General features: G+C 45.9%; 1 protein-coding gene across 2 annotated transcripts in view; it reads left to right on the top strand.

Annotated features, from left to right (window-relative positions):
• LOC123724383 (inaD-like protein) overlaps window positions 1–27,820 on the top strand; it is a 58,935-nt gene that overhangs the window by 14,786 nt on the left and 16,329 nt on the right. For both annotated transcript variants that reach the window (XM_045687364.1, XM_045687363.1), the window contains exons 2-9: window positions 10,151–10,347; window positions 15,696–15,787; window positions 24,918–24,990; window positions 25,370–25,492; window positions 25,699–25,797; window positions 26,148–26,225; window positions 26,450–26,585; window positions 26,849–26,958. In XM_045687364.1, the coding sequence (XP_045543320.1) occupies window positions 10,151–10,347; window positions 15,696–15,787; window positions 24,918–24,990; window positions 25,370–25,492; window positions 25,699–25,797; window positions 26,148–26,225; window positions 26,450–26,585; window positions 26,849–26,958 (908 nt within the window). The remainder of the gene's footprint in view (window positions 1–10,150; window positions 10,348–15,695; window positions 15,788–24,917; window positions 24,991–25,369; window positions 25,493–25,698; window positions 25,798–26,147; window positions 26,226–26,449; window positions 26,586–26,848; window positions 26,959–27,820) is intronic.

Here is a 27,820-nt window from a genome sequence, read left to right as displayed (position 1 = left end):
CGCATGTGACAAATACAATTAGATTTGATGAACAATTTTTTTTTTTTTTTTTGAGCCCTCAAGAACTGTTATCCACTAAAGATGATAATCTGTTTGCATCTGCCAATGTATTGTCTGTCCCCAGAGCTTCCTGTACAGTTAATCTCTTTCAGTAACGTGTTGAGGCCGGCAATTAAGGAGATTGACGGAGGCTCAATTAAAGCCGTTGCATATCTGCTGTATTTGAAGCACCCCACTGCCTTCTGCCCAGTTTCCCTGATGATGTTATGGCAATTAAGCTGTTTGTACCATCCCTGTAATTGTTGCATCTGCAGAGAGATTGTTTTCAGAACTAAAACTCTAAGAACTACCTAAGAAGCATTATGTTTCTCGGTCTGATATGTGCTTTTGAACACCTTCAATCAGTGTAGATGAAGAGGAGGAGACAGGTTAAAGCTTTGAGATATGGATTGTGTATGTGTGCCATTCAGAAGGTGAATAGGAAGACAAAAGATGAAAGTGCCTTTGAACAGGGTATGGTAGTAGGTGCCGGGCGCACCGGTTTGAGTGCGTCAAGAAATGCAACGCTGCTGGGTTTTTCCACGCTCAACAGTTTCCCGTATGGTCCACCACCCAAAGGACATCCAGCTTACTTGACACAACTGTGGGGAAACATTGGAGTCAACCTTGTAGAGTCCGTGCCCCGACGAATTGAGTCAGTCCTGAGGGCAAAAGGGGGTGCGACTCAATATTAGGCAGGTGTTTCTAATGTTTTATCCACGCAGTGTATGTGATGAGTCAGAATAGTTAGTATGTGTGCTTCAGTAGGTTCAAATAGGGCAGAGTTAATTGAGACATTACTGTGCCACAGAGTCAACACTCCAGAGGCTCAGCCACATTGCCTTTCCATGCGATTACCCCCCCTCCCCAATACTGTCTTCAGTCACACTGCTTGTGTGTGTTTCATTAGCCGTATGTACGGGATACACATAGTATACAAATACTTACTTGCAGGTTCCTTCTCGGCAACAGTAAGAAACAAGGCAACAGTAAACATGCCGTCCCCACGAATGATGCAGCCCCCGGGCCAATTAACACGTTTCAGTTAGCCAATCAGTGTAATTTTGTAAATGCCGGATCTCTCTGGCAAGACTCATCATTCACCCAAGCCAACGGAGACCAAGCCACAGTCCCTTCCCCGATTTCATCACGGGGACAACAATAAAAGGTAAGATTACAAATGTAAAGTTAGTGTCTCGGTAGAAATAGAAAACATTTTAGCGTAAGTGTTATACAGGGACGCGCAATTTCTTGTTCAATATGTGTTTTGGGGGTTTGGGGGACAAGTGTTTAAATTGTGCAGTATTTAGCTATCATGATTAGTCTGGTAGCAGCAGTTGTGCTCATTGTATAGCGTCCCCTTGTAGGAACCTAAAATCCCCCAAAGTTCTCACAAGGATAGTACAAGTGGGGACATTTTCCACGTCCCCATTAGTACAGAGGCTATTTTAAGCTTATGGGTTACGGTTAGTATTAGGGTAAGGGTGTTAAGGGTTAGGGAAAATAGGATTTTGAATGGAAATACATTTTTAGGTTCCCACGAGGATGGAACAAACCGAGTGTATGCTAGCATGTGTTTATCCTTGAAGACGAGGTGATGGACTGAGTCATAGGTGTTAAAGACCCACTGTTGGCCTAACCTTCATATCCAGTCTAGATCATTTTCGCTCATGTTTGGTCTCGGGGGAGGTTACCACTGAATTCAAATAACTCGTTGTCACTGGCAGTTATATTTGCAGCTTTACAACCAAGTGCAGCGGTTAGCCTGAGGGTCTACCTGTTTTTGCCATCATGCCAACTCCCTGGCCCTCATTGTCATGCTAAATGTTTGCCTTGACAATGACAGCAATGGTGTTGGCAAGAATACAAATAGACCTGGGACCAGGTTACAGGGAAGCCAAAGTTCTAGATTATAGGCTCTATTTTAACAAACCTAACACAATGGTGGATCTAAGTGCCGGCTCTAGCACTATAGATCCGGGGGTGTGTCAGAAATATTTAATGCTATTTTCACAGCCGTTATTATGAGCGTAATAGCTGGCGGTAGTGGGAAAGGGCTAGGTTTTGATGAATAAACAGGTCAATCAAGGCATTCCATGGCTTAATACTGCATGCTCTCCTGTCAAGTTTTAATGTCACATGCACAGCGAAATGTACAGCGAAATGCTTTAAACCCCAAAATGCAGTAATCAATAACAAGAACACAAGAAAGTAAGTAAGCATGCTATATACAAGGTCAGTCAGTTCCAGTACCATATTTACAACGTGCAGGGATACTGGAAGGATAGTTACATTTGTATAGGGGTAAGGCCATCATGATATGATACAGAGTTCTGTATGTTATTGACGGTCTTTGCGTTGTCATCAACTCCAATACGGCTGGGGGCATGGACTATTCTCATCCTGGTCCACTGGGGATTGATTGATACTACAGACCAAACAGCATTGGGCTACACTAACGAGTGATAGCAGCAGTACAACGCCCTCCTCACCAAAAAAACCATCCTGTGTTTGCTCAATATGTTTGGAGTGTTTGACAGCTTCAACGACTATAGGGTCACACTTGTCAAATAAATAATACTGGGCTCCCGTAAATTGTATTGTGTGTGTGTGATGCAAGTTCTCATTAAGCAAGATATCTCCTAGGCCTAGCATTATAGGACAGAAACATTTTCAATAGCCTGTTTGGAGGAGCATGTGTTTGGTAACCGGACAAGAGGCTTGGGAATGTGAATGGACACAAGCTGAATGGAGTGTGCACTGCAGGTTAAGACATTTTTCCAATTTGTCACATTCCTAATCTCTTGTTCCATGTGCATATGGGAACTGTGTGTCATGGCTGGATTGGCTGCCCTTCCACTGTCAAAATCCATGCCATAACCAACCGCTTTACCGATATTCAACCAGCTTTCAGTTGGCCTTAAATATCCCCACCAGTGCATACTGAAATTAGCACTTTGGAGTATGTTTTTAAGGGCACACTTCAGCGCAAGCGAGCTCATATAAAACTGTCAAGTTACCAATCCTGGCACTAGGGTTTGAAAATAGAAGATCCCTGGCTTTAACAGGTGGAAATTGCAAACAAGCGTACGTTTGACAAATGCACTGGTTTAACACCAGACACTAACACTGTCACGGTCCTTTATCCTTTGAGTAAAAAAAACACTTTTGGTGATCTATCTATCAGCCCAACCAACCGTCTCTTCTCTCTGTCATTTTTTTTGTTTTCTTTCGTCCCTTCTTTAGTTACGCCCCAAATAGCACCCTATTCCCAATACAGTGCACTACTTTGGACGAGAAATAGTCAATAGGGTGCCATTTGGGATGCTGACCTTTTCTGGCTTGGCTACATTTCTGTGGGCCTCTCTCATCCCTTAATCCTCTCCTCCAATAGAGATGATCTCACCTCGATCGAATTGACCTCGTGGGGTAAATGATGGAGAAAGGAAATAATCCCTAGTGTGTATGAGACTATTAGCTGTGTTTGTCTGTTTGTGATCAGGCCATTGGTAAATCGACAGCCCAATCATGGCTGGATTATTCCTGTCTCCTTCCACCCACCTTGTCTCAGCTGGCCACCCCCCTCCTACCCACATGTTTGTGCCAGATGCAGGCTGTGCGTGTGTGTGTGTGTGTGTGCGCACAGCCTGCATCTGGCATCATTATATATATATACACACACACACACACACCAATGCATACAGACTTTCTCACACGCTCTCTCTCGTTAACTCACTTATGTGCATATACGTCCTCTCACCTCACACACACACACATAGCAACACAGCGGTTCCTGCGAGAAGCAGAGAGCTCTAGTTAAAACAGCAGCAGCTGTCCTGCCTCCCACCCTACTGGGTGGAGTTGACTGTTATGCTAGCACTCCTTAACTCTCTAACTGTGTGTCTCTGTGTCTCTGTGTGTGTGTGTGTGTGTGTGTGTGTGTGTGTGTGTGTGTGTGTGTGTGTGTGTGTGTGTGTCTCTCTGTCTCTGTGTGTCTCTGTCTCTGTGTGTGTGTGTGTGTGTGTCTCTGTGTGTGTGTGTGTCTCTCTGTCTCTGTGTGTGTGTCTCTCTGTCTCTGTGTGTGTGTGTGTCTCTCTGTCTCTGTGTGTGTGTCTCTGTGTGTGTGTGTCTCTCTGTCTCTGTGTGTGTGTGTCTCTCTGTCTCTGTGTGTGTGTGTGTGTGTGTGTGTGTCTCTCTCTCTGTCTCTGTGTGTGTGTCTCTCTGTCTCTGTGTGTGTGTGTGTGTGTGTCTCTCTGTCTCTCTGTCTCTGTGTGTGTGTGTGTGTGTCTCTCTGTCTCTGTGTGTGTGTCTCTCTGTCTCTGTGTGTGTGTGTGTCTCTCTGTCTCTGTGTGTGTGTGTGTCTCTCTGACCTTTTTTCTCTCTGCGGCAATGTGTTTTCTATTCAAAACTGAAATTGGTCCCCAAAATCAAACGGCTGACTGCGATGAAAGCCTCTACTGCCAACCGGACTCAAATATCAGATGGTTAGCAAAAAAGACAGGAAGAATAATGAGCACCCTGTGCACAGCAGTGTTTCTAGACCCAGGTGCTGGTTTTGGCAGGAACAACTAGTCTGTAGGGAATAGTGTGCCATTTTGGATGTGCCCATGGTACGTGTTGGAGATGCACAGATTATTCACAATCATCAGATCTTCACAGTGCCTGGAGAGTAAAAGTATTTCACTTCTCAACATGGTGTAATATTGTCATTCTGTGCAGAATGTGTCATTAACACACACAGACAGATGAGCCCAAACACCCACAAACTTGAGACCAATGGCGCGAACATCCAGTCTTTTTAATTCCATTTTATTTATTTTTTTAAACCTTAAACAGTGATTTATTAGACATAGTTATTTCATGAAAATAACTCAAAATATATTTTTAATCATTTATTTCCCTGAACCTTCTTTTGCCATTGAAATGCTCAGTCTGATTGTGTGGGCGTATTGATAGATTTACATACACAGCCCTGATTGGCGGATAGGATGGAGCTTACCCCTTCAAAGTAGGAGGATGCATATGCAAATAAAAGGTCATTGGTCATAATAATCAGATTGTGATTTCATGATCTGGTCCAAAAACTCCATCCCACCTGAACAGGCTGAACCCCCCCCCCACAAAGTGTGGACACACCTACTCATTCCAGTTTTTTTTTCTTTTGTCTACATTGAAGAATAATAGCGACGACATCACAACTATGAAATAACACATATGGAGTCATGTAGTAACCAAAAAAGTGTTAAACAAATCCAAATAGATTTTATATTTGAGATTCTTCTTCTTTGCCTTAATGACAGCTTTACACACTCTTGGCATTCTCTCAACCAGCTTCACCTTAAATGCTTTTCCAAAAGTCTTGAAGGAGTTCCCACATATGCTGAGCACTTGTTGGCTGCTTTTCCTTCACTCTGGGGTCCAACTCATCCCAAACCATCTCGATTGGGTTGAGGTCGGGTGATTGTGGAGGCCAGTTCATCTGTGTGTTTTGGGTCGTTGTCCTGTTGAAAAACAAATGAAAATCCCACTAAGCACAAACCAAATGGGATTGCGTATCGCTGCAGAGTCCTGTGATAGCCATGCTGGTTAAGTGTGCCGTGAATTCTAAATAAATCAGTGTCACCAGCTAATCACCCCCACACTATTACACCACCTCTTCCCTGCTTCACGGTGGGAACCACACATGCGGAGATCATCCGTTCACCTACTCTGCATCTCAAAAAGACACAGCGGTTGGAACCAAAAATCCCAAATTTGGACTCATCAGACCAAAGGATAGATTTTCACCAGTCTAATGTCCATTGCTCATGTCTCTTGGCCCAAGTAAGTCTCTTATTATTAGTAGTGGTTTCTTTGCAGCAATTCGACATTGAAGGCCTGATTCATGCAGTCTCCTCTGAACAGTTGAGATGTGTCTGTTACTTGAACTCTGTGAAGCATTTATTTGGGCTGCATTCTGAGGTGCAGGTAACTCTAATGAACTTGTTCTCTGCAGCAGAGGTAACTCTGGGTCTTCCTTTCCTGTGGCGGTCCTCATGAGAGCCAGTTTCACCATATATAGTTAAATAGGGTATACCGCCCAGCCCTACGATGGTAGTGGAGCACTGGACAGTGATGGAGGAGCCTCATTAACCAGTAGATGCTGACGTTGATGACCTGTCACTCTATCCCCGCTTTTCTCCCGCGCGTGCTTGCTCTCTCTCACCCCCCCTCCTCTTCCACACCTCTCTCTCTCCCGCCCTCGCACTCTGACTGAAGTCTTAAACACAGCTACTATGCCACAGCTAAGTGTCGAACTAACGGGGACTGGCTTCTGTCAGACACTCCTTTTTCCTCTCCTCCTTTTCCACTCCTTCTCTCCACGGGATCATTCAAAGGTCCTTTTACCCAGCAGCCTCACTAAGGGCCTATTCAATCAAATATGGTCATGCCACTCAATTCCCCTTTTCTCTGTCATCTACACACACTCACTCACTCACTCACTCTCTCTCTTTCGCCCTAGCCTTTTGGGGGCCTTGAGGCATTTTGTTGGATGTAGAGAAATGTTGTCGTTTTAAAGTTTCCTGCAATTCTATACATTTGCCATGGTCGGTGAGAAGATTTTACAATTTTCAAACAAATTTCATGCAATTCTACATATTTTGCCATGAGGCGGAGAGAAGAATGTGCCGTTTTTAATATATCTGAGTAACTAACAAAATCAAGGGGGGCCCTCTGTAATTTGCATGATTACCTCAAGTTTAGATAGCTGGTTAGACTATATCCGGCGAGATGAATTTACCAATCGAAAAAAATGTAAGTGACATGGGCTAATTCAATGACTCTCGGTGACTGTCATAACTAGAGAAAAACTGTTGAAATTGCACCTTGTGTATTCTACTATACTAACTGTCCCCCCAAAATCCACGGGATCCGTGTGTCTGTTGGATGAAGTTATGGATTTGTATTTTCCACAGCCCAAGGCGTTGTCACTAAAACCACTGATACAGCCAGTTAACTGTTTTAAACCGCTCCTAATAAAACGTTCTAGCAACGTTTCTGACCAGAACCCTGCACCTCCATTGTCACGTTCCTCATTTTCTCTCTGTCCACATCTCCATCTTTCTACCTCTCTTAGGACTGAAGAGAGGCAGAGAAATGTCTCGTCTTCCCTTTCTCAACCCATCCAATTTCTTCCATCTCTTCCTTTCTCTTTCCCCTGAGTTTCTCTCCTTTCTTCCCCCCTCTCGCTTCCTACTTTTCTCCATTTCTCAACCCATCCACAGTTACTATCTCAAAGGTCTCTTGTTCTTTTCACTCCTTCCCTCTCTCTTTTCCACTCCTACGCTCACATTCAACCCATCCATGTAGTAAGGTCTCTCTCTTCCTCTTTTCCCTTGTCCCCCCCCCGACGCTCATGGAGTGATTCTCTCCCCCTCATTTTTATCGGTTGGAATTTATGGACCTCTTTGGGCTTTTAATTACTCTTCTCACGGCGTGTCTGGAATGTAAATCTCTCTCCCTCCCTGTATCTCTTGCTCTCTCTCTCCTTCCCTCTCTCATCCCCCCTCACTCTCTCCTTCCTCCTTCCCTCTGTTTCCATCTCTCTCTCCGCAGTAAAAAAAAAGAAATAGAAAATAAAAACATTGAGGGCCGCCTCAAAGGTCACAGACCATGCCTCCTTGTTCTGTCACTCTCCTCTCTCTTTTCTCTCTCTTGCCCCCTTCATGTTTACTGTGTTTTTAATCAAAACAGGAGTGAAAAACTATGCTGGGCAGAAAGGAAAATAAAAAGGGAGGAGAGAAAAGGGGGGATATTTAAGCGTGCATCATGTCATAGGGCCTGACGGCATTATGAAAGGTGAAGAGTTTTGTGAGCAGGGTCATGAATCCCAGTCATCCATCAAAATGTTGGAATAATGTTGGCTTGTTATTGTCGGGAGGCCTAAATAACGTTGCGTTGTGGTTTGCGAAGCATCCATTCCATTTGTCTCAGCCAAATAACGACCCGTGTGAACCTGTTTGCCGAATGGACGATCGGGTGATGGGATAAATGAGTTGGACGGAGGAATCTGTGTGCTATCAAGTGAACTCTGGAGTGGGTGGCTTTTTCATGGTGTTGCAGCAGGACCAAATTACCTTTTGAAAGTGTTCTCTCTTCCCTACTCTCTCACACACACAACATAGACGCACAGGTTTGTGTGTATCAAGTAATCAGTTACGACAATTGCAGTTACATGTCTTTTACTAGTGTGTGTGAGAGAGTAGATGCTTGGCGTGTGCTTTTTAGTTGAAAAATGCCTCTCGAAACGTTTGAAATTGAATGAAATGCCGCGCATGAGAAGTAACCATCTCTCTGCGGTTGGTTCGATTTAAAGGGGTAATCAGAAGTGGAAACAATAACAACGCGGCCACCCCGCCCCTGGTACGGTGAAAAGCTGAGGGACAGGGCTGGAGAAATGTAACCACTCTAAAAATTCATAGACCGAGATATGGATGCAAGGACTTACTTACCATCCATGATATCAAAATTATAGTTTTAACCATATTTTCATGTGTGGGCAGAACTGAAAAAGCGTGTGCGAGCAAGGAGGCCTACAAACCTGACTCAGTTACACCAGCTCTGTCAGGAGGAATGGGCCAAAATTCACCCAACTTATTGTGGGAAGCTTGTGGAAGGCTAGCCGAAATGTTTGACCCAAGTTAAACAATTTAAAGGCAATGCTACCAAATACTAATTGAGTGTATGTAAACTTCTGGCCCACTGGGAATGTGATAAAAGCTAAATAATTCTCTCTACTATTCTTCTGACATTTCACATTCTTAAAATAAAGTGGTGGTCCTAACTGACCTAAGACAGGGAAGGAAGGATTAAATGTCAGGAATTGTGAAAAACTGAATGGATGTAGCAACTGCTGATTGTCCCTTTACAGGTGTTGCAGCAGGACCAAGTTTCCTTTGAAGATGTTCCCTCTGCCCTCTTTCTACACACACACACATATACACACACACATGCCCAGCGTACATGCGCAGGGCTGTTTGATCACAAATTTTTTTGAAAGGCAGCTGCCTTTGAGGGAAATCTAATCCTATCACGTAAGATGGGCATTCAGTATCTTCAACAGGACACACAGCATCGCCATCAAAAGTCAACAGACGTGATTAGTTTCCATGACATGTACACACACACACTGAAGGATTTCAGTCAGGACCTCGGCTCTCTCCTGCCTTAGCCGTTGACCGAGGGTTGGAAAAATAAGAAAGGAAGAGAGATGAGAGAACACACAGGCCTGTGGTCCGCCCGGCCATCCCTTTACCCACGCCAGAGGATTACAGTAACCTGGCACCAGTGTAGATCTATCAGCTCTACAGCGGGACTCGGACACAGCCTTGGGGTACCCCAGAATGGGTTGATTTGGACAAAAAAAGCACATGTAGTGGGTCAAATAAATGCCTACTTTTTGAGAAGATGGAATGCAATGGTAGCCTGCTCCCTGTTTGTGCTGTAATGTTAACTTCTTGCCATTCTAAACATGACATGTTTGGCATGCAATGGAGTAACATGACACAAACAGACTGGTACCCAGGCTAATGCAATGGTGCATCCAAAGCGAGTTTTGAATACTGCTGCAATAGGGATTATTGCGTTGCATGCAATTACTTTTCGCCCTTGGCGATCGAGATAAACTAGCTAGCATTATAAAACTGGAAAGCAAAGCTTAGACTTTAGCTAGAGAGCAGAGATGAAAATGTTCCTCTGTGTAATGGAGGCAGCCCCGTGCCTCTTCAGAAAGTTGGGAGATATGGTAATTCTAATAATTGCACTCGTGTATAATGGAACAGGCCAGGGTATTCCACCGGCTGGACAGGTCAAATAGTCATCACAGTAAAGAGAAAGAAGAAACGTGTGTGTGTGTGTGTGTGTATGCCGCCTACTGATGTATGTGTCAAGAATTCAGTCAGGAGGGTTGCCTTTGAGACCTTTACTAGTGTGTGTGTGTGTGTGTGTGTGTGTGTAAGTCTAGATAAATGGTTTGCCGGTGTAATCTTTCCCCTCCAACTTTCTACAACACTGAAACACAGTATTAGAAATAACCACCTGCCTCTCTTCCTCTGCCCTCTCTCTCCCTCAGAGCGGATCAGGCTGCGCTACGGGGAGCTGTGCGGGGAGCTGCTGTGTGTGGAGCTGGACAAAGAGCGCCAGGGCCTGGGCCTGAGCCTGGCGGGCAACCGCGACCGCTCCTGCCTCAGCATCTTCGTGGTGGGCATCAGCCCCGGGGGCCCCGCTGCCAAAAACGGAAACATCCGTGTTGGGGACGAGCTGCTGGAGGTGAGAGGGGCCACACACATACACCTGTGCGAACTCACACATGCATATTCTCTCACACACGTGTGCGAAAAGACAGTCACAGACAGCCAATTGCAGGGGTTGATTAGGTGGACAGGGTAGTATAAGATGCCATGGTGGATAGTCTGCCCTTGTCCTTTCCCCTCTTGTTCTCTCTCTCCCCCATCCCCTGCGCATGCATTCTTTCATTTGTGATCGTCACAGCCCTTTCTCTCTCTCTCTCTCTCGCTCCCTCCCTCCCTGTAATAGTCTTATCCTGTTAAGCCCTTGAGGGAGAAAATGAAACGGCTCCATCACTGTCACTGTTGATGCCGAGGCCAGTGCTCCTCTCAGGCCACAGAATCCATCACAACACATCAAAACGGCATGTGCGAATAGGGGTGGGTGTGTGTGTGTGTGTGTGTGTCTGCCTCAGAGACGCAAAAAAAGTGTGCCTCTATACTTTCTTATACTGTGTCTTGTTTCTCCACTTTTTTTTGTTTGTCTTTTCTCGCTCATCCGTCTCTCTTCCTTTCTGTCTTTCTGGGAAGATTCCGAAAAAGCATTTTGCTCTTGTTGCCTCAATGAATGAAAACAACTTCTCCTTTTTGAGTGTGGGCCTACTACTAATGAATCTAAGCGGGGATTAGTCATGCAAAATAGATGCGATTAATTCTTCTGGTTGATTTAATTCTTGTGGTTTGATTAGAGTCGTTGCTGGGTTTGAGCTCTGGGACTGGCAGAGTAAGTGTCTAATGAATGCAGTGAACTCTGGAGCGTCTGTCGGTTTTCAAAACACGCTTGTCCGAGATGATCTTCCACAAACATCGACACTAACGTGGAAGAGCCTGAATTGGAACTGACATGTTGTCAGCTGACCTTTAGTCTGTTGTTATGATCTCTTCCTTTCTTTTTCTTTTTTCGTTCCATCACGTCACGTTCTCCTCCCTCCATCAGCCCTCTCTGTTGCGCTAGCGCTGCTCATTACAACAATGTCACTGCCACCATGACAAATGTTTGTTGACTGCCACAAGCAGCGACAGCGGAGGGAGGGAGACCCGACCCACTGCAACACACAGGCTGATGCGCGCGCATGCACACACACAGTCACAGGCTGATGCACACACACACATGCAGTGCTTTCGGGAAAGTATTCAGACCCCTTGACTTTTTCCACATTTTGTTACGTTAGACTTATTCTAAAATGGATTAAATTAAAACATATTGTCAGCAATCTACACACAATACCGCATAATGACAAAGTGAAAACAGGTTTTTAGAATGTATTCAGTGTAAAAATTAAACAGAAATACCTTATTTACATAAGTATTCAGACCGTTTCGCGATGCAACTCGAAATTGAACTCAGGTGCATCCTGTTTCCATTGATAATCCTTGAGATGTTTCTACAACTTGGAGTCCACCTGTGGTAAATTCTATTGATTGGACATGATTTGGAGAGAAACACACCTGTCTATATAAGGTCCCAAAGTTGACAGTGTATGTCAGAGCAGAAACCAAACCAGGAGGTCAAAGGAATTGTCCGTAGAGCGCCGAGACAGGATTGTGTTGAGGAACAGATCTAGGGAAAGGTACAAAAAATGTTCTGCACGATTGAAGGTCCCCAAGAACACAGTGGCCTCCATCATTCTTAAATGGAAGAAGTTTGGAACCACCAAGACTCTTCCTAGAGCTGGCCTCCCGGCCAAACTGAGCAATTGGGGGAGAAGGGCCTTGGTCAGGGAGGTGACCAAGAACCCGATGGTCACTGACAGAGCTCGAGAGTTCCTCTGTGGAGATGGGAGAACATTCCAGAAGGACAACCATCTCTGCAGCACTTCACCAATCAGGCCTTTACGGTAGAGTGGCCAGACGGAAGCCACTCCTCAGTAAAAGGCACATGACAGCCCGCTTGGAGTTTGCAAAAAGGCACCTAAAGGACTCTGACCATGAGAAACAAGATTTTCTGATCTGATGAAACCAAGATTGAACTCTTTGGTCTGAATGCCAATCGTCACGTCTGGAGGAAACCTGGCACTGTCCCTACGGTGAAGCATGGTGGTGGCAGCATCATGTTGTGGGGATGTTTTTCAGCTGCAGGGACTGGGAGACTAGTCAGGATCGAGGGAAAGATGAACGGAGCAAAGTACAGAGAGATCCTTGATGAAAACCTGCTCCAGAGCGCTGAGGACCTCAGACTGGGGTGAAGGTTCACCTTCCAACAGGACAACGACCCTAAGCACACAGCCAAGACAACGCAGGAGTGGCTTCGGGACGAGTCTCTGAATGTCCTTGAGTGGCCCAGCCAGAGGCCGGACTTGAGCCCGATCGAACATCTCTGGAGAGACCTTAAAATAGCTGTGCAGTGACGCTCCCCATCCAACCTGACAGAGCTTGAGAGGGTCTGCAGAGAATAATGGGAGAAACTCCCCAAATGCAGGTGTGCCAAGCTTGTAGCGTCGTCAAGAAAGTACTGAGTAAAGGGTCTGAATACTTATGTAAATGTTATATTTCAGTTATTTTTTTATTTGAATAAATTGGCAACAATTTATAAAAACTGTTTTTCCTTTGTCATTATGGGGTATTGTGTGTAGATTGATGAAGAAAATGGCTGTAATGTAACAAAGTGTGGAAAAAGTTAAGGGGTCGAATACCTTCCGAAGGCAATGTACTATAAACACAGAGTCACACACACACACACACACACACACACGCTGGTTCCACATTTTACACACACACACACAGTCACATGCTGGTTGCACATTTACACACACACACACACATCACACACACACACACACACACACACAGGCTGGTACACATTTTACACATTTTACACACAGTCATAGGCAGATATACATACATACATACATACATACATACACACACAGTCATAAATGCAGACACACACACGCACGTACACTGTTAATCACAGGCTGATCCACGTGCTCACACGCAAACACACACATACACACTCCCTCCCTCACTGATGAACACTGACACCCCACACTAAAACCCTCACAAACCGTGTGTCTGAGCCCATCTAAGCCCCAGTCAGGATATGTGCTGTTCCACCAAAGCAAGGTGTTGGGGCTGTGTGCTGGTCCATTCGTGTCTTAAGAGTGCTGAAATGCCTATTGATTTAACATTTGGAAGTAGCGGATACGACTGAATGTGCTCATTTGAGTAGCAGGCAGATGTGGATTGTAGGGGGCTAGCAGGCAAGCTCAATTACCTTTCAGTAAAATCTGTCTCAATTAGGGGTGGGGGGGGAGGGTGTAAGTCAATGTGGGTGTGGGTGTGTGCCCACATCAGTAATCATGTGCTAACGCCTGCTGCCACTAAACACTGTTGTCACACTTGGGCAGAAGCATCGTGCCTTCACTGTTGCCATCTAGAAGGTTACTGTGTGTGATGTGTGTTTTGCTGCACACGTGTGTATTTGCTTACAGGGTGTATTTGTATATGCCTGTATGTGTTCATGCATGTTTGAGTCTTTTATGTTGCTATGTGTTTGTCAGAGAGAGAAATAATATTAAATCCATCCCTTCTTCCTGTTTATGATACAGTGGGGGAAAAAAGTATTTAGTCAGCCACCAATTGTGCAAGTTCTCCCACTTAAAAAGATGAGAGGCCTGTAATTTTCATCATAGGTACACGTCAACAATGACAGACAAAATGAGAACAAAAAATCCAGAAAATCACATTGTAGAATTTTTTATGAATTTATTAGCAAATTATGGTGGAAAATAAGTATTTGGTCACCTACAAACAAGCAAGATTTCTGTCTCTCACAGACCTGTAACTTCTTCTTTAAGAGGCTCCTCTGTCCTCCACGCGTTACCTGTATTAATGGCACCTGTTTGAACTTGTTATCAGTATAAAAGACACCTGTCCACAACCTCAAACAGTCACACTCCAAACTCCACTATGGCCAAGACCAAAGAGCTGTCAAAGGACACCAGAAACAAAATTGTAGACCTGCACCAGGCTGGGAAGACTGAATCTGCAATAGGTAAGCAGCTTGGTTTGAAGAAATCAACTGTGGGAGCAATTATTAGGAAATGGAAGACATACAAGACCACTGATAATCTCCCTCGATCTGGGGCTCCACGCAAGATCTCACCCCGTGGGGTCAAAATGATCACAAGAACGGTGAGCAAAAATCCCAGAACCACACGGGGGGACCTAGTGAATGACCTGCAGAGAGCTGGGACCAAAGTAACAAAGCCTACCATCAGTAACACACTACGCCGCCAGGGACTCAAATCCTGCAGTGCCAGACGTGTCCCCCTGCTTAAGCCAGTACATGTCCAGGCCCGTCTGAAGTTTGCTAGAGAGCATTTGGATGATCCAGAAGAGGATTGGGAGAATGTCATATGGTCAGATGAAACCAAAATATAACTTTTTGGTAAAAACTCAACTTGTCGTGTTTGGAGGACAAAGAATGCTGAGTTGCATCCAAAGAATACCATACCTACTGTGAAGCATGGGGGTGGAAACATCATGCTTTGGGGCTGTTTTTCTGCAAAGGGACCAGGACGACTGATCCGTGTAAAGGAAAGAATGAATGGGGCCACGTATCGTGAGATTTTGAGTGAAAACCTCCTTCCATCAGCAAGGGCATTGAAGATGAAACGTGGCTGAGTCTTTCAGCATGACAATGTTCCCAAACACACCGCCCGGGCAACGAAGGAGTGGCTTCATAAGAAGCATTTCAAGGTCCTGGAGTGGCCTAGCCAGTCTCCAGATCTCAACCCCATAGAAAATCTTTGGAGGGAGTTGAAAGTCCGTGTTGCCCAGCGACAGCCCCAAAACATCACTGCTCTAGAGGAGATCTGCATGGAGAAATGGGCCAAAATACCAGCAACAGTGTGTGAAAACCTTGTGAAGACTTACAGAAAACCTTTGACCTGTGTCATTGCCAACAAAGGGTATATAACAAAGTATTGAGAAACTTTTGTTATTAACCAAATACTTATTTTCCACCATAATTTGCAAATAAATTCATTAAAAATCCTACAATGTGATTTTCTGGATTTTTTTTCTCATTTTGTCTGTCATTGTTGACGTGTACCTATGATGAAAATTACAGGCCTCTCTCATCTTTTTAAGTGGGAGAACTTGCACAATTGGTGGCTGACTAAATACTTTTTTCCCCCACTGTAAACACCTGGGTTGTGTTCATTATGCATCAAGGGAAGAAAACGGACTGAAACAGTGAGGGGCCAACCTGAACTTATCCAATAAGAAATATTTGTTTTTTTCTCTGTTGAAAACGTTTTGTTACGTTGTGCCATAATGAATATGATACGGATTGTAGTTCAACTCTCCTTCTCTCCTCCCCATCAGATCAACAACCAGGTCCTGTATGGCCGCAGCCACCTCAACGCCTCAGCCATTATTAAGAGCGCCTCGTCCAAGGTCAAGATTATCCTCATCAGGTAAGGCTAGTCAGCTGACCCTGCAACCAAGGGCGTCAACGCCTATTCAAAAGGAGGGGACACCGAAAACCCAAAGTTATTTTGTTCGTTAAATCAGACAAGACGCACTTAGGCTACCCTGAGCACAGTCAACACAAACATATTTTATAGGTAGGCTAAGAATATAATGAAATATAACAGAATAAAATGGAATCGCTGTCATATAATTATTTTTTTTTAAACGGTTCCATTTTGAAACAGCCCAAGGCAAGCCCTTGCTTTTTAAATCCCCGTTTCATCTCTTTCCTACCCTCACTCCACATTTGTTAGGGAGCAGGCGTTAGGATCATACATTGAGAGTATCTTCATCATGTTACCGATGCAAAATAACAGCAATCCTATGGGCTTTACGCGATCGAGCAAAAACAACGGCAAAAACAACGGCCTCTAAGGCTACATTAACCTATTGCACGCTAAATGTTTCTGATCAGTGATAGGTTTGCCAACAAATAGATGAGCTATACCACTTCCTCTTATTTGCCCTGCCAGAGAATTAATCAAATATACAGACGGAGATTCAGTGAAACAAAATTGCATTGATTGATTAAGACAAGAAATAGGCATTTGGTCGGGAGTAGACCTTGGCTAATACGTGACTGCGAGTCAAGAGGAAAATAATCGACTTGGTAAGCTATATAACATGCTGGCAACATTTCTGCCACTGAACAGTCTCCATGTACAGTGCCTTCGGGGAAAGTATTCAGATCCCTTGACTTTTCCCAGCCTTATTCTAAAATTGATTCAATAAAATCTTCCCTCAGCAATCTACACACAATACCCCATAATGACAAAGGGAAAAACGGGTGTATTGAAAGTAAAAAACAGAACTACCTTATTTACTGAAGTATTCAGACCCTTTGCTAGGAGACTTGAAATTGAGCTCAGGTGCATCCTGTTTCCATTGATAATCCTTGAGATGTTTCTACAACTTGATTGGAGTCCACCTGTGGTAAATTCAATTGATTGGACATGATTTGGAAAGGCACACACCTGTCTATATAAGGTCCCACAGTTGACAGTGCATGTCAGAGCAAAAACCAAGCCACGAGGTCGAAGGAATTGTCTGTAGAGCGCTAAGGCAAGATTGTGTCGAGGCACAGATCTGGGGAAGGGTACCAAAAGATTTCTGCAGCATTGAAGGTCCCCAAGAACACAGTGGCCTCTATCATTCTTAAATGGAAGAGGTTTGGAACCACCAAGAGCTGGCCACCTGGCCAAACTGAACAATCGGGGAGAAGGGCCTTGGCCAGGGAGGTGACCAAGAACCCGATAGTCACTCTGACAGGCTTCGGGACAAGTCTCTGAATGTCCTTGAGTGGCTCGGACTAGAACCCAATCGAACATCTCTGAATGTTCGACCTGAAAATATCTATATTTTTATTTTTAATACATTTGCAAAAATGTAAGTTTTTGCTTTGTCATTATGTGGTATTATGTGTAGATGGATGAGAGAAAAAAACCCGGATTTAATCCATTTTAGAATAAGGCTGTAACGTACCCAAATGTGGAAAAAGTCAATGGGTCTGAATACTGTTCAAATGCACTGTAGTTATCGTACTACATTGTCCATGTACTTTTTGGCTTGCCATAACAGGCTAAGCCTCGCCACTCTATTCAAGAAAAGCAGCCATAGTTCAGCATTTCTTCATCGTTTTTTTTACAGTTTAACTCCCACAAGCATTCCAGCACAGGCTGCTTCTTGCGACAGGGATGAAGGAGTTAATTTTGTGCTTGACCACCTTAACAAGACGCCTTGTGACGCAGCTGGAGGACATTTGGAAGTCACTCCGACGTACCGTTCTACAACACAAAAGTACTGAACACGTGATGTTTTATATGTACATTGCTCTCTAAATGGAGGCATGGCTCAATGGACCAAAAAAAATCAAAGATAAATTGCTTTCTCTGTAATTCTATTGACGATAACTTTTACTGCAGCGGCAAGGGTTACAAGGGGGATCGAAATGCGATCGTTTTGAGGCAGTTAGCTGAGGTAAAAAATTGCACCCCAATTGTTTCTGCTTACAAATCTGAGGTACCTGTATGTTGAGTTATCATTTTAATGAAATGGAGGAGGGAGAGAGCCTACATTTTACTCCACAACCGCTGTTTATGCTCCCTTTGAGCGAGTTAGCAAAGGGATGCTATTTTGGTACCATCCTTTCTCAGTGTACAAGCTGTCGAATACGGGGGCGAACAGTACTAGAGGACAGTTGTACTTCCTTTCCTCCTCCACAGTCGTGCCAAATACCCCTCTGCTCTATAGAAATAAGATATTGTACCCTTCAGTGGGACGTTCTTAGAACCATTTTAACATTTGAAGGCTATTTTCTCCCTCTGCCAACGTTGACAGAATGCATATGTTATGCTCTGACAAGACCATTAGGCTGGTGGCACCATCGCTCCCCGTCGTCTATGGCCACTATTACCCAAGGAAGGCAAATGAACCCCACGCACGACGACAACCTCTGTGTAATTTTGGGGATTTGTGTCTTATCGGATCATGTGGGAGGGAGGTAGGGAGAGGATGAGGGAGGCGGAGAGAATGAGGAAAGGAGAGAGGGAGAAGGAGTCTCATTAACTGGGCTTCAATACCGTCCACTCAAACACCAGCTATGAAGCCAGCCACTGACCTTCTACATCCTAAATCGCACCCTATTTTCTATATAGTGCACTACTTTTGACCTGGGTCCACAGGGCTCTATATAGGGAATAGGGTGACATTTGAGACGCAGCAACTGACTGCATTCGCTCGGTTCCATCTTATTACTCATTATTTCTTGCTCTACCGCTCCCTCTCTCCTTCTCTCCCACTCTACTGCTCCCTCTCTCCTGCTCTACCTCCTGCTGTACCTCACACTCTACCACTCCCTCTCTCTCGCTGTACCTCACTCTACCTCTACCTCTCCCGCTCTACCTCTCCCGCTCTACCTCTCCCGCTCTACCTCACGCTCTGCCGCTCTACCTCACGCTCTACCTCTCCCTCTCTCCCGCTTTACCTCTCCCGCTCGACCTCACACTCTGCCGCTCCCTCTCTCCCGCTCTACCTCACACTCTGCCGCTCCCTCTCTCCCGCTCTACCTCACACTCTGCCGCTCCCTCTCTACCTCACGCTCTGCCGCTCCCTCTCTACCTCACGCTCTGCCGCTCCCTCTCTACCTCCCGCTCTACCTCTCCCGCTCTACCTCACTCAACCTCCCGCTATTTATTTTTGCTCTCACTTTACCTCTGTCTTTCTTCCTCCCTCTCACCATAGCCGTCCCCCGCTCTCAAACCTTCTGTCTCTTGTCTTAATCGCTCTTGCAAACTCTTTCTCCATCCCTCTCTTTACATGTTTCATATCCCCCCCCCCCACCCCCTCTCACTGCTGCCTGTCTAGTGCCTAATCATCTCTCTGGGGAGCGAGGAGCACACAGAGCACGACGGCAACTCAGCACTTAATTTCCTCCCCATGCCACGCGCCGCTTCCTGCCATCCTTAAGTCCCTGTAATTGAACACAGTGGGCAGGAGCCCAATCACCTGTGTTCTCCACACATATTAAAACATACTGAAGGGAGAGAGGGAGGCCTAGGATGGCGTCTAGGGCCCATATCCATAAAGAATCTCAGAGTAGGAGTGCTGGTCCCCCCTGTCTGTCATTTTTTTCAATGTGCTTTAAAAGGCAAAAGTGATCCACACTCTGCGACGCGTTGTGAATACGGGCCAAGGGAAGAGTGCATAAGCAGGCCATTATGACGGCTGTCAAAATGTGAACGACAGACATGGCATCAGTGAGCAGCACATCCATTATTTCTGAGCTGCTGACGGGAAAAAGGCTGCGGAAAAGATAACAACATGCTGATTTATGCATCGGTTCTCTGTTGAGGTGTCTGGCCGCTAGTCAGCCTCTTTGGCTGACACCTAAAACGTCATGTATAGCAAGCACGGAATCAGTGTTTAAGGTGTCCTTTTGTATTCCACGGAATTGACACGTCCATGATGACACTTCATGGAACACGGCAGTGCTGTCATTTTGAGCTTGTGGTTATCGGCGCAGCTTTCAGCCGCGTCTGTTAAGTTATGCGTCTCGTGCCAATGGTAGAGTCAAATAATGGGTTTTACTCTAAGATAAGTCCGCGTCTCAAATGACACCCTATTCCATATGTGTTGACACTCCGGAGTTCCAATTCGGTGATTGTTTGCTAGCGGAGGACTATTTGTGTAACCTTTATTTAACCTTTATTTAACCAGGCAAGTCAGTTAAGAACAAATTCTTATTTACAATGACGGCCTAACCCGGCCAAACCCGGACGACACTGGGCCAATTGTGCGCCGCCCTATGGGACTCCCAATCACAGCCGGCTGTGGTACAGCCTGGAATCGAACCAGGCTCTGTAATGACGCCGCTAGCACTGAGATGCAGTGCCTTAGACCGCTGCGCCACCCGGGAGCCCCACTCAGTTATGCTTAGCAAACAAATCTCAATTATGCGCAAACTTATGGGGAAAACGCAAATGGGAATTTTCTCATTCTCCACTCCTATGCTAGGACTCTGCTCGGGGCTAATGGATGTTTCCCTGCCTTGTCATCTGTCCCTATCCGAATGGCCCGTGCTACCTGGAACTTGCCTGCCAAGGAAGTCGTTTCCATCTACTTCTGCTCCTCCATCATGTAGTGGAGTAGACGGAGAACAGCAAGAGGATTGTTACAATCAGCGCTGGTCCCATGTCACAAGTCATGGAAACCGAAGGCAGCGGCATGCTGCTAAGCAGACTGGAGGGTCTGCGAGAGGTTTGGAACAGATTGACATACAGTGCCTTCGGAAAGTATTCAGACCCCTTGACTTTTTCAACATTTTGTTACGTTACAGCCTTATTCTGAAATGGATTATATAAAAAATGTCCTCCTCAATCTACGCACAATACCCCATAATGACGAAACAAAAACAGGTTTTTAGAAATGTTTACAAATGTATTAAAAATAAAAAACAGAATGACCTAATTTACATAACTATTCAGACCCTTTTCTATGAGACTCGGAATTGAAATTGAGGGTGCATCCTGTTTCCATTGACCATCCTTGAGATGTTTCTACAACTTGATTGGAGTCCACCTGTGGTAAATTCAATTGATTGGACAGGATTGTGTCGAGGCACAGATCTGGGGAAGCGTACCAAAAAGATTCTGCTGCATTGAAGGTCCCCAAGAACACAGTGGCCTCCATCATTCATAAACGGAAGAAAATAGGGTGCCATTTGGGATGCAGACATATTGTCGCTGTCCGACCCACCCAGGTCTCAAGTGCAAGAGCGCAAGTTACCGAGGTAGAGCGAACAGGAAGGGACTGCTTGGTCATACTGTTGACATTTAGAGGACTTTGTCCTTCAGTGTCCCTGAACAATGTTGATCTGTCATAAACATGAGGAGAGCGGACACAGATCTCAATGAATCACACGATGCATGCACGCGCACACACACAATTAACTTCATAGGGATTTTCCAGCGTCGTCAGATGTCTGTTTTTCAGATTTATTGAAATTCACTTTTTTCTATCCCACTGGTCGTGTGCACTCTGCTGTCCAGTATTCAGCGTTTTGTTTTCCTCCGTTTGTCTGGGGGAAAATCCAGGTTTCACAGTAGCTGTGATTAGATTTGCAGCCAATTCACAGTAGGAGCAGAATAGGTCAGTACGTGCTCAGGGGTTTGGTGACACACTCCTTAAAAAGGTTGGTGGGGGGGGGGTGGCTCGAAAAATGCTATATTGAGTCAAAGTTTGTTTGGCAATGAGCGGTGGGACGTCAAAAGGATAGGGCGCCTCGTAGCCATGTCGCCATGGAAACATCAGCTGGCGCCGGCCAGGCTGCAGACAGGAAGAAAAAGGTTCGACTAGGAACGCAAATGGTAAAGTGTCAGCCCGCCCAGCACCCGTTCGCTTATCCAGCCTCGCATTGGAGTGAGTTAGTGCTGTGACGCCAGTGAGCGTGTTCGTTTACGCAACACATCCTACGACTTTGCCAGCTTACCATGGATGGGCCACATTTTCTCATTTTAGTTGTGGGAGAACAGGGATGTGTGGGGATAAGGCAACACAAGAAACAGTGATTGATTGATTGATTGATTCATAAATTCCCACTGTCCCTACCATCCCCTTGGTGGAAGAGGGGACAAAAGCATTAACTGTAATTGGAAAAGGGTCACTTACTGGGCGGAGAGCATACAGTGGAGAGAGGGAGGAAAAGAGTGGGGGAGAGGGAGGTAGATAAATGGCGTGAGAGAGGCGAAGGAAAGACTGGAGTATCGAGAGAGAGAGAGAGCGGAGAGAGGGATAGAGGGAGGCGAAGACGGTGAAAGAAGGGAGTGGGGAGAGAGGAGGGTACCTGTACACCTGAAGCAGGGGAACCACCACACATAACCACTTGAGGGTTGAACAGGAAGGATAGCGGGATATCATCACTGACTGCTGTTCTGGGCTAGCTGAGGACCCTCCTTGTGGATTTGAGAAGCCAGAAGCTCCTGCTTTTCTTTGCTGTGTCTGACCGTCTGTCTATCTAAGAGAGGAGAGGACAAAGTGAAGATATACCCCGGGACAGATTTATGAGCGCACCCCCACCGGTTTTGACTGAAACCAGATAGAAGGGGAGATTACAAGAGAGGAGATGAGAGGACAAGGACGGTAGAGAAAATAAAGGGACTAGAATGGCTGAGCGGTCAAGAGAAGGTCCAAAGACAAGTATCCTCATCTTCTTCCTCTTCTTTATCTCAGTGGGTCTCTAACCTATGCATACTGAACCACCCATTAGACTGACAGTTGATGACCTCTTTGACGCTGCCTCCAGTGACCTACCCTATCACACGACAAAGAAGGAACTATCCTATAGGACGACACCGGAAGAAATGCCTGCACTCACTCTCTTCTGCCACACATGGTGAACCACTTTTACCTCTCAACAGTCCGTAGCACCTGCTGGCCCTATTTCGCTCCCTCCCCGTTGGCCCTAATCCTTCAATTTTTGCCGATCTTAATGCTCTGCATGGGTATAAGCAGTGTAGGTGGTTGATCATCCACCACATTCCTTCCACCTTACAGACATAGGGCCATGGTGAAGGGGTACGGAGCAAATTGGAACTGGCTGTCTCTCTTTTTACTTTACCCCGTTAGTTTCTATTACCATAAATACACACGAAGACACAGATGGTTAGACTACGTAGAAAAGTTAATAAATCAAGCAACTCATGTCAATTACCCCATGGGCTTTTTGCGTATGCCTCGCGAATCCATGAAGGCGTCTCCTCTGCCATCTGCAAACCATTAGTAACCTGAATGCTTATTGTCGAATCCACTCGGATCCATTTGCATACAATAGGGAGTGATTGTTGACTCGTCTTCTCCTCCCTCATTCCGTGTCTCTCCGGCACTCACCTGGGGGGCTCTGTCATATCTGTCGGCTTTGATATTTTTCGTGTCCTCGTCTCGCTGTAGTCCCCAGAGGTGGCGTGAACAAACGCGTCGCCTAACTGTTTTGTTTCCCTTGTTTGCTGTTCCAAGTGTGCACACAATTTCAACAGCTGTCTTTGAAAAGTGCGCGGACTGGTGACAGCAGTGGGATCCACACGCACTGGCTGCAGCGGTGGAGCCTTTTTTCCCCCCGAGAGCACATGAATGACTGGCTTCGTCAGCTGCCGCCGGGAGATTCCGTTACCGCACAAACGGAGAGGGAATGAAAGAGGTTTGAACAAAAGGAAAGACAAAAGATATGCAAAATAGGTCCCATGTAGGCGGTGAGGAAAGGAAGACGTAAAAGAACTGGAGAACGCGGGCCTGTGGAGGGATACATATTTGTGTTGCCGATTTTCTTTTCTTCCCCCCCCCCCCCCGAAGTGACTGACTTGAATTTCATAGCACATTGACCGTAATTATAGAACTTCCTCAACGAATTATCTTTGCTATTGGTAACCGATACAGGTTAATCGTTATCAATATAGATGGGTTGAATACGTCTACCCTAAACGGATTATTATACCAATTTGTGTCAAGCCATTGTTTTCAATGGAGACCATTCTCTTCAGAGTAAGAGTGAGCATAAAGTCTACTCTGACCAGGCTCAGGTGGCGCTATCGCAGCCGTTGAGTCCAAAATCGCCTGATGTGAGAGATGATTCATATCTAGCCTGGTTGGCCCTCTCAATCCCAAACCGAGCATTACTCTGGCTATCTCCATCCTAGCTTCCATTTGTCCCCTGCAGATGTTACCATAATCACAACCTCAACCCCCCCCCCAGGCACTTCTGTAAATCTGAAAGGATTGGATATGTATAAGCATGTAGTCCAACATGTCTAAATGCTAATTTCCCAGCCTAAGCGGCTCCTATTCATTTGAATTTGAATTGCTCGAGCCACGCTGAGATTCTGAGAAGGTATAAAAGCCAACAGTCCCAACGTTCTAGAACACGGCTGTGCGGATGCATACACATTTTGAACTCCTCTAACTGGCACTTTAGTCATCATTCAAGTTGTCTATTTTGAACTGGGCCTGTGGCCAGCTGTGTGTGCCGGAGTCGTATTCACTAGGCGCAGAATGGAAGAAAAACGGACTGAAACGGGGAAGAACTAACCAAACGTCCAATAAGAAAGTCTTCCGTTTTTTTCTTTGCTACAGAATGAATAATGAATAGGACCCTAGCTTCCTTTACCATTGAGCTTCCTTCATATGGTTCCTTAAGGTCAGGGGGATATTGATCTTGATTAATGGAAATGATGTCCTTAATCAGCTTTATACCTGATGTCTCTCTCTGCTGTCCTGACCAAGCACCACGCCCGCGCACACACATACACACACACACACACACACACACAGTCCCTGTTAATACCACACTCTGGTACACAGGAGGAGACGCTCCCATTAACCTTGGCATCCCTTCCAATGCAGCGGTCTTCACCTCACACTCTCCACACCATTGATTACTGCTAATACAATTCCAATCAATTCTCTCTCTCCCCTCTCCCTCTCTCTCTCCCCCTCTCTCTCTCTCTCTCTCTCTCTCTCTCTCTCTCTCTCTCTCTCTCTCTCTCTCTCTCTCTCTCTCTCTCTCTCTCTCTCTCTCTCGCCCTATAGGAACGAAGATGCTATCAACCAGATGGCCGTTCCCCCCTTCCCAACTCCTCCTTCTGTCCTCTCCTCCACTGAGGTGAGTCCTATTCTCTCACACACACACACTCTTATGGCCGTGTGGTCATCCAAAAGCTGAGAGAGCGTGGCACTAGCCATGACGTTATGTGATAGCATATGCTTGAGCCTGAACACACACGCACTTCCAAAAGCAACAGAACAACAACTGACATCGAACTGAAATCGTAGGCCCTTGGTCCAAAATGGAGCCTTCCAATCCAAAACATGCACGTTTTTATTTGTGCATGTCCGATCAGTGCACGTATCTGAAGATATGGACTGTTATTCAATTGGAAGAAATGACAGTGCAGTTGACAACTTTCTACTTTTTAATGTGTTTTTTTCCCCATGTATCATAATCGCCACCATCATCATCATTATGATTATCATTGTCCCAGGCTCATCCCCCCACACCACCAGCAGCAGCAGCGGTATCAGCCTTGGCCCCCACAGAGAAGGCCCAACCTCCAGAGAGCCTGGTCCTCAGGGGACCCCCGGAGGCCTCCATCTCCATCAGCAAGGTAAGAGGCTCCACTCCCCACATTGTTACCTGTCCTGGGTCGTGTTAATTAGGCACCAAACGTAAGAAAGCAGACGGGAACAGGAAGGTAGTACCTGGACCTGGTCCAATAAGAAATGCTTGTTTTCTGTTGCAAAAAAGTTTTCGAAGTGTTCATTCTGTGGCTCGGACCTCTCTCACACACCACTGACACACACACACACACAGGGGCAGTCCAGTGTCGGCTCCAGTGGGAGCACAGCTACGGAGCTCATCTCCAGAGAAGCAACACTCAAGAGCCTCCGAGAGGGGGAGACCGCCTCCAAGGTCAGCTGACAGGAAGCCCCTGTGACACTTCCTCTTTGCACCCTACACGTCTCGTCCAGCTCTGTGAGCCTCAGTGTGCAGACTTTTGCAGCTGACTATTTTTACTGACTTGTTTATTGACTTGTTTACTGACTTGGTTTCTCAGTTCTGAATTAGTTGAGCAACTTAAAAGTCAAGCATGAACACCAGGCAGACACTTCGGCACCCCTATCTAAATATACTTTCCTGTTTGAAGTTTTCCAGGCGTAACTTATATGCATAGAGACATAGGGCACTAGTCAATTCAATCCTGTGACCTAGTGTGTGTGTGTGTGTGTATTCATGCATGTACTTCTGTGTGCTCTCTGCAGAAGCTCAAGGCCTCTGAGAAGGGGGCTGAGTCTTCGGAGAGCGTGCCTGTGCCGGATGCCAAGGCCCTCCTGGAGCAGGTGAGCATGACAGTGGATTTGGGTAACCTGTTATACACGAGGCAATGTAGGGCATTCCACAGCACTGCATGTAGGGCACTGGACTGCACTCTGTGGGGAAGGGAGAGTGAAGCAGAACGAGCTCATAGTATCACTATCAGACAAATGCATTATTCAGTTATTCACAACTCGTTTTCTGGGCAAAGATCTGGTCAAATATTGACTACGATTTGTGTTCTGCGTAGACTGCCAGCCTGTCCAAGGTCTCACAGAGCTCCAGTAAGGGGCCAATGGTGAGCGCTGTGGACGGAGGGCTGGTATCCCCTGTCGCCTCCCTGCCCTCCTCCTGCACTGGTCCAGACTTTGAGTCCTGCAGCAAAGGTATGGACCCCCCTCTATCCCTCCTAACCACCTCCTCCCTGGAGTCACACTCACAACTAGCAGTCCATTCACAGTACAGGCCCCTGAGCCTTTTACTCAACTGTATAATATGCATTTCTCTATTCAATTCTCTGTGCAACACGTTGTAAATCAACATCTGTTTTAAATTCCTTCGAAATATGACGCCGTCCAACAAAAATAGCAACTCTGTTTGCCGTAACGTTTTATTACAGAATCTCTCTCTCCATCTTTCCTCTCTCCAGTTGACCCAGCCACGTGTCCTATCGTTCCAGGCCAAGAGGTAGTCATAGAGATCGCCAAGGGTCGCTCTGGCCTGGGCCTCAGCATCGTAGGGGGCAAAGATACACAGCTGGTAAGATCACTCTACTCAGGGGTATGCGACTGGTTATGTGAACTGGTTTCTATGTCACCGAGACGGATGTCAGCTTGACATTGGAATTTGATATGGGCTAATGAAACGGCACGACACGAGCCAAGGTCTGCCTTTATTCAAATAAAGCGTCAACTTTTAATTGATTTGCTGTTTACCCAGTCTGTTGTAGTCAATCTCTGTTCGGTTTATTTTGAAGTTACAGCGCGTTGTCTCCATCTCAGCCAGAGGTGAGAGACACACTGCAGAGAGTGGTCTCTCTCTCTCTCTCTCTCTCTCTCTCTCTCTCTCTCTCTCTCTCTCTCTCTCTCTCTCGCCTTCTCTCTCTCTCTCTCGCCTTCTCTCTCTCGCCTTCTCTCTCTCTCTCTCTCTCGCCTTCTCTCTCTCTCTCTCTCTCTCTCTCTCTCTCTCTCTCTCTCGCCTTCTCTCTCTCGCCTTCTCTCTCTCTCTCTCTCTCTCTCGCCTTCTCTCTCTCGCCTTCTCTCTCTCTCTCTCTCGCCTTCTCTCTCTCTCTCGCCTTCTCTCTCTCTCGCCTTCTCTCTCTCTCTCTCTCTTCTCTCTCTCTCTCTCTCTCTCTCGCCTTCTCTCTCTCCCTCTCTCCCTCTCCTTAGTCTTCTCGGAACACACAGCAGCAGCCTCAGGCCACCGCAGAACAAAGGAGTCGCCTGCTATTTAATTGAATGTTCTGTAGCCGTGTTGCCCAAGGACGAGCATTGAGAGAAGCATTCACTTTGTTTCGACTGATCTTTCCAGAGGCTTTCAGTCCAGTTAGTCATATAGCCTAGCTTTGATTTTCTCTCTCTCCTCTCCTCTTTCTCTCTCTCTAAATATGCTTTAATGGCAT

The sequence above is a fragment of the Salmo salar genome, chromosome ssa10 (assembly GCF_905237065.1).
Source record: "Salmo salar chromosome ssa10, Ssal_v3.1, whole genome shotgun sequence".
NCBI lineage: Eukaryota > Metazoa > Chordata > Actinopteri > Salmoniformes > Salmonidae > Salmo > Salmo salar.
The sequence above is the reverse complement of the archived record's forward strand: the minus strand, read 5'-3'. Positions and strand labels throughout refer to the sequence as shown.